The 7,471-nt window shown below is 40.3% G+C and overlaps 1 protein-coding gene across 3 annotated transcripts in view; it reads right to left on the bottom strand.

The window, feature by feature from the left end:
- Window positions 1-766: 766 nt before the first annotated feature.
- Window positions 767-7,471, bottom strand: part of LOC107704937 (kelch-like protein 32) — a 26,477-nt gene continuing 19,772 nt past the window's right edge. For all 3 annotated transcript variants that reach the window (XM_016508002.1, XM_016508003.1, XM_016508001.1), the window contains 5 exons: window positions 4,823-5,549; window positions 4,654-4,712; window positions 3,214-3,406; window positions 1,818-1,912; window positions 767-1,734 (listed from right to left, as the gene is read on the bottom strand). In XM_016508002.1, the coding sequence (XP_016363488.1) occupies window positions 1,573-1,734; window positions 1,818-1,912; window positions 3,214-3,406; window positions 4,654-4,712; window positions 4,823-5,549 (1,236 nt within the window). In that variant the 3' untranslated portion in view covers window positions 767-1,572. The remainder of the gene's footprint in view (window positions 1,735-1,817; window positions 1,913-3,213; window positions 3,407-4,653; window positions 4,713-4,822; window positions 5,550-7,471) is intronic.

Raw genomic sequence — 7,471 nt, 5'->3', positions numbered from 1 at the left:
CCTACCCTTCTTTTTTCCCCCTCTTCTCCATCCCAATCATTCCTTCCATTTCCATCTCAGCTCCCCGGTCCTCTCTTGCAACCGGCACGCTCGCACCTCGCCCCGCAGTGTGGCACAGGCATCACACTTCATTAGAGCAGAGCCATCAAATGAGCCGCACTGTCTCTCTCACCTCGGTCGCCGCGTAGCTCCGTCATGTCGATCTTTCATTCTCTTGAGCTAATCAGAGTAACTATTTTATACGGTTTAACAGTTATGAGGTACGTTACCACCCCTAATAGAATAATAAGTGTTACAGTAAATGGTGACATATTAGCTTAGTTCCAAAATTTAGTGAGCTGCCTTGCTATTGAACATATATATTGAACAAAATTACTAAGACCTACATTTTATCTCCCCTGCCATATTTTATTAAGTTTCTCACTGAGTCTGTGAGATTGCTTTACCTGCTTACTGCAAGGTTCCCACATCCATGGAAAAAATGAAAATACCCGGACCTGGAATGTCATGAAAAACGTTAGTCTATAAAATAGAAAAGCCATAATTTTGAATATTTGACAAAAAAGGGAAATACTTTAGATTATAATCTTACCTAGCAATCACAAATGACTGGACAACTTTCAGAAATTCAGCAGTAGAAACCCTAAAAAATAAAGCTTCTGGGAATAAAGCTATTGCTTGTCTCTTGTTTGTTTCCAGGGAATCAATGATTCAAGAACTAACTATTGTTAATCATTATTCCACAACTGCATAAATGTTGTATTTATTAGAGGCATTATGTAAAAAAAAAAGTGTGCCCTTACATGTTTTCTTATGGAATGGGTTTCTGGTGGTGGGATGGAGAACAGTCAAGATGCCACCATTGATGCAGATTGTGAAGATGCTGTGTGTGCATTTGTCGCCAGCTGTGGTCATACACATTCAGTAAACAATTGTATGGTCTTCATCCTGAGTTTTGATAAAAGTACAGTTTGTCACAGGCTGAGAAATGACATGTGGATAAAAGCAGCAGAACATTAAGGTCTGAATGGAGAGTGGATGGAGTCTAAGAATCTATGAAAACAGGTCCTTAACACTTCGGCCATGTCCCAAATGCCACTCTTGCGTATTTCTTTTGATTTAATTCTGCATGGATTGTTGAGTAAAGTTCACTGTGAGGTATGAACACCCTTTTTATGTTAAAATGATAAATGGGACAACCTGCAATCTTGTGTACTTGACGGACCACAGGTTCACATCAAGTGCACCATTTGGGACTGGGCCAAGAAGTGGCTCTTAATCATTCTGACAGATTTACACGCTGCTTGTTAAACTGTATTAGCATGGTGCAGCACCACAGCACATCCAGTTCAGAAATGCATGAATGTCAGTGAAGCTTGACAATAAAAAACTCTTTAAACTTCTTTTCGAAGGTTTCCACATCCATCAGAACACTGGCTCTACGAGATCAATATATGATCAACGACAGTTTCATCCACCAGTCACAATTTGTGGAAGTACAATAAGCTCTCACATGATTTCATTGGTTCATAGTGTGTTTGTGGGAATGTGCTTGAGTTATGAGCGGAGAGGTTAGAGAGCTCCTATCCTGTGATGTGGCACTTGTAGGGTCTGCAGGTTGGGGCAGGTGAAGTACGGTGCAGGCAAGAAACATGTCGCCACTCCATTCGAAGCAAATGGGAGCGTCGGCCCGTAAAAAACCTCCTCTTTCCCCTTGGTGCTCACATCTAGCACCTGCCAAACAGACAAATGATGGCATCTCAACACTAATTATCCAACATGTCATTCAAACATATGCACCATTCAAGCCAATTCACCTGAATGCAGGCAAGTGGTTCATTTGTCCAGATTGAATATCCACCAACCACATAGATTCTGTCATCATGGACAGACACTCCTGCCTCATTTTGGCCTATAAGGAGAATGTAAAGAATATTACTCAAATAAAAGCGAATGTTTTATGACCCCTTTAAGGCACTGTGGAGACACTTTTTCTTCCATTTTGAAAGTATGAATCTTTCTTTTTTAATCTTTTTTTTTTTGATTGGATGACTTTAATTTGTCTCCCAAGTCTGTGATTCTAAAAACTTCTTACCAGCTAAACTAGGTTCTTTTTTGCACATATTCCTATCAAAAGTTCATAGTTATTGAAGAATAAAAGTTTAATAGGTAACATGCTGCACAATGAGAATTTATAAATATAAATATACAATATGCTACCATTAAAGAAGTAGTTCACCCAAAAATTAGAATTTGTTGAAAATGTACTCACCCTCAGGACATCCGAGATGTAGATGGGTTTGTAGAGATTCTATCGGCTGATTTTAAGAAATTTTGCATTCTATCACTTGCTCACAGATGGATACTCTGCAGTGAATGGGTGCCATCGTAGCTAATAAAAACATCACAATAATCTAAAAGTAATTCACTCCAGTCCATCAATTAATGTCTTGTAAAATGAAAACTACATGTTCGTAAGAAACAAGTCCATCATTAAGGCATTTTAACTTTAAACAGTTGTTTCTGGCCAAAATTCATAATAACGCTTCCATTGACATATTTGCTTAGAACTGTTTTTTTAAATGGTTTAGCCCATTTTCACTTGTAAACGATGCTTGATGACTGGAGAAAGCAATATTATGGATAGAGGCACTCATATTTTAGCCATATTTGAAGCAACGGTTTGAAGTTAAAAACATCTTTCGCTTCACAAGACTATTATTGACGGACTTGAGTCGTGTGGACTACTTCCAGATTATTGTGATGATCAGCTGTTTTCAGTCTCATTCTCATGCCACCCATTCACCGCAGAGGATCCATTGGTGAACAAGTGATGTAATGATAAGTTTCTCAAATCTGTTCTAATGAAGCAGCAAACTCATCTACATCTTGGGTCACCTGAAGGTTAATTAAGGGATTGAGGGAGTTCATTTTCAGCAAATTTTCATTTTTGGGTGAAATGTTCCTTTAAAGCACCATGTAAATATCACAGTATATGAATCATTCAGTACCATATTAACTATCCTCAACCATCACTGTACTATGGTATCACCTTAGTACTTTTGAGAGGGGTACCAGTAGCACTAATACAATGTAGTGCTTCAAAACAAATACAGTATATATAGAAATGCTAACTTTTAAAGAAAGGAAAAGTGTTCTGCAAGAATAGTTGAATAAACATATCTATTACATGGAGTGTGTGTGTGTAGTGACCTGTGAGGAGACTGAATGTGCAGCGTGTCCACTGGTCCATGTCTATGTCGTAAGAGTCAATGTGTCTAACCAGGATGCGGTCATTGTTGTAGTCCAGATCGTTCCCCCCCAGCACATACAGCTGCCTTTTTACTGCCACCATCACATGGTACACCCTCCTCTGCAACATGGGACTGCGTGCTAACCACTGATTCTATGACAGAGAGGGAATTACAAAAGAAAGAGAAACACTTTCATTAGTAAATAATAATAATTCAATAATTTTAAGTTATAGAATTAATTGAAACATTTAACATATTCTAGTGCATGTGTGTGTGCATTTAATTGTGATAGGTGTGTGTATACGCAGAGATTGCACGAGCAGTTGTGAGTGAGAGTGTGAATATACACATGTGTTTGGCGACCATCTGTTGAGGGTAGTGTGGGTGGGGGGTTGCTGTTCCTGGCAGGTGAATGCAAAGCCACTTTGAATACCAATGAGCCTCTGCCTCCTGTTCTTTCCTCCCTTCTTCTTCTTTATATCTCTCTTTGAAAAATACACAGTTGCAGTGACCACAGAAGTTCTACAATACTTATTCTTATGTCTTTTTAAATGTAACATTAATAAATTACAGTGGTGTGTAGATGTGGGTTTGTTTTTTTTTTTTTTTTTTTTGAGCATTTGCCCAATGTGAATTAATATTTCATTTCCATTCAATGTTAAATGCAGTTTGTATGTTACAGGCGTATGTAACACCACTAACTTTAGATGCCATATTTCATTAAATAGATGCCATATTTCATTTTTCACAAATAGATGCACAGTCCTTTCAATAGGTTATAATGTTTTTACTTTGTTGTCAATCATTTAGCTGACATAGCACTAAAATATGTCTTATTAAAACAATCCTTGGTAATACAAAAATATAATGTATAATACATTGTAACTATAATATGGTAACTACATCAAGGTGTAGTAATTATTAATAATTTTTAACCAGCAATCATTACAGTGTTTTTTAAATATTTATATTAATGTATTAAAATAAGTTACATTATATTTTTAGTAACTAAAATAATGCAGTAACAAGCATATTGTCTGTATTTTGAAGAAAGAAGTCTCTTACGCTCACCAGTGCTATATTTATTTGACCAAAACTACAGTAAAAACTAAAATATTGTGCAATATTATTACAATTTAAATTAACTGCTTTCTATGTTAATATATTTTAAAATGTAGAATGTTTTAAAATATATTTGCCAGTGATGGCAAAGCTCAATTTTCATCAGTCATTCATCAGTCGTCAGTGTCACATGATCCTTCAGAAATCATTCTATTATGCTGATTCTAATATTCTGAGATATATATATATATATATATAATGTTTTTGGGGTTTTTTTATAGAGGAGGAAGATGCACTACCCAACTACATTAGACTCACATAAATACCAATATATTACCTGTCCTGGGTCATACACCATCAGTCGATTCTGGTACTGAGCTGTGTTAGTGACACCACCTGCAGCAGAAAGAGCCATCATTATATGTTAAACTGATTCTAGTAATGCTTTTATGTCTTGGGCCTAGAACCTCTGATATTGGGCTAAATGTGAAGTAATGTATTAGTACCTGAGACCCAGAGCAGCCCGTCCGCCACACAACCTGCATGACAGGACAGCGAGCGGTCAAACGGTTGCACATAGGTCCACTTGTTTCTCTTGGGACAGTAGCGCTCCACACTGGGCAGAACCTGCCTCAGTTCGTTCCTCCCCCCGACGGCGTAAAGATACTGTCCCAGAGCTCCCAGCACAAAGTGCTCCCTGCACGCCTTCATCGGTGCAATATCAGTCCAGCGGTTCACCCTCGGATCGTACCGGCACGCCGTCCTCACCGCACACGTCCGTTCGGTGGCGTGTTCCACCTCCCCGCCGGCCACGAACAGGAAGTTGCCCATAACAGCCACACAGTGGTGACTTCGTCCAGCAGGCATAGGTGCCAACTCACTCCAGTTCGAACCCCCGGCAACGCGTAAGTGCTCTTGCACGGAAGGGTTGAAGAACCGCAGTTCCCGTACGCGGCTGACCTCCCGTTTGCGCCCGCCGACGATATACAGGGTCAATGACTGAAAGCGGGGTGTGGTCCGTGCCGTCTGACATAAAGGCTGTGCAAATACGGACCGGTGGTAGTCCAACGCCTCCTCCACCAGGGCGGCGACGGTGCTGCTGGAGTTGAGGAAGGGGTGGCTGTTGGCCACACAGTGCAGGGCGGAGACCTCCATCAGGCCATAGCGCACGTGTTGCAGCAGTTCCTCCATGTACTGGTATCCGCAGTCGTGCTCCAGCCAACGCACCAGAAACTACAGCAGGGCAGAGTGGCTCATCAGTATTCAGCACTGATTCAGGATCAGGAGATCACACTGCTCATATTACAGGCTGCAGCTCACACCATCCACACAATACCGTCTGTAAACGCAGGGCCAACGCTTTGTATCATTGCATGCTAATGCTTAAGATATTGTGTCTCTAATTGAACTTGAGAGCAATCTAGACTGTTTAGCTGCAGAGGCATGCGAGTACGGCGGAGATGGCTGGAGAGAAGCGATGCCACTCTCGTGGAAACAAAGTGGCTTTTAACACAATCAGCCCTGAGACAGAGAACTTATTATAGAAGCCCAAGATCATGGGCCACCACCTCTAGACGTTCCGCAGCGGTCTTCTACACACAAATGGCAAATTGAAATGCTTGTAATATATTTTTCTTGGAGTATTTCATCATTTAAATTTTTTATTTTAATGGCACAACACAAATGGGTCGATTTCATTATGCTTACACAAAATGTTTTACAGTACATTCATTGCAGGAAGGTATTTTTAGGAAAAATCAAGGAGCTTAAGGTAGAGTGTGGTTTTTCTGCACCACTAGCAGCACCGATTTGCAGAGATAATGACTGCTACCAGAAAGGTTTCCCAAACACTCTCCCCTTCAGGAAATCCTGCCCCCAAACTGATTGAGATGATTTTGCTCTGTCAGATGCAACAAACAGAGCCACTTTTGAACTCATTAACCTACTTATGCATATTAGGCATTAAGAAATGTTAAGCCTATAATTATCTTCATGTTATGGCTGATAAGAGATAAATGGCCGGTATATAACATTTTATATAATACGGTCTACTTTTTTTGTTCTGAATAAAACTCATGCTCCAATTGAATTAAGTATAAAATTATTACATTTTTTACTCATTTTAAAATTATGTTCATTACCAATAAGCCTTTGATTACCTTTATGTTATGGCTGATAAGAAATAAATAGCCAATATATATAATATTTTATTATATATTTGTAACGAGTCATTCCACTGAAGGCGAGCGTAGTGAAGAACCCAAGTGCAGTTTATTTACAGTGATCCAAACATAATCCAAACAGACGAAGACTAGAGACACAGACTTGACGAGACATGAACAGACTTGACTTGACGAGGCATGAACAGACTAGACTCACCAACAGTGGGTTACAACATCAAATACACGACAAGGGCACAATGGGAACATGATGGCTAGTTATAGCAGAAAAGGAGGGTCACATGACATGAACAACCCAATGGGAAACAAGACACATTACTAAGACAACCAATCAGAACAGGCATGACGTGAGCAAGCTCTGGCTTGGCAGACGTGACGTGAAGAGGACTTGGCATAGCAGACATGACGGGAGCAGGCTCTGGTTTGGCAGACGTGATGTGTGCAGGTCCTGGGGTAGCAGGCGTGACGTTAGCAGGCTTTGGCTTGGCAGGCATGATGTGAACAGGCTTGACGTGAGCAGACTTTTGGGAAGTGTCATGTTCCTCCTCCATGACACCCACGGTGAATGGTGAATCAGCCAGCAACAAGGCAAAGTCAATATATTTCTCCAGTGACCAACAAATCTTTCCCCCAGGCAACTGAGAATGGGTTCATTTAAACCCACTCGAAAAATTTCCTTAAGGGCCACATCATTAAAAGCCACCAAATGGCACAGTCCACAAAAGTCCTCCACATAGTCCTCAATGGCCTGATCACCTTGACGAAGGCGAAGGAGACGAACAACTGCTGGGTTCATTATTAGGGTCGTGTATTCTGTAACAAATCATCCACTGAAGGTGAGCGTAGTGAAGAACCCAAGTGCAGTTTATTTACAGTGATCCAAACATCCAAACATAATCCAAACAGACGAAGACTAGAGACACAGACTTGACTTGACGAGGCATGAACAGACTTGACGAGGCATAACAGACTAGA

This window comes from Sinocyclocheilus anshuiensis, unplaced genomic scaffold (genome assembly GCF_001515605.1).
Source record: "Sinocyclocheilus anshuiensis isolate Anshui unplaced genomic scaffold, SAMN03320099.WGS_v1.1 scaffold702, whole genome shotgun sequence".
Lineage (NCBI taxonomy): Eukaryota > Metazoa > Chordata > Actinopteri > Cypriniformes > Cyprinidae > Sinocyclocheilus > Sinocyclocheilus anshuiensis.
Note: the sequence above shows the minus strand (reverse complement) of the source record. Positions and strands in the feature narration are given on the sequence as shown.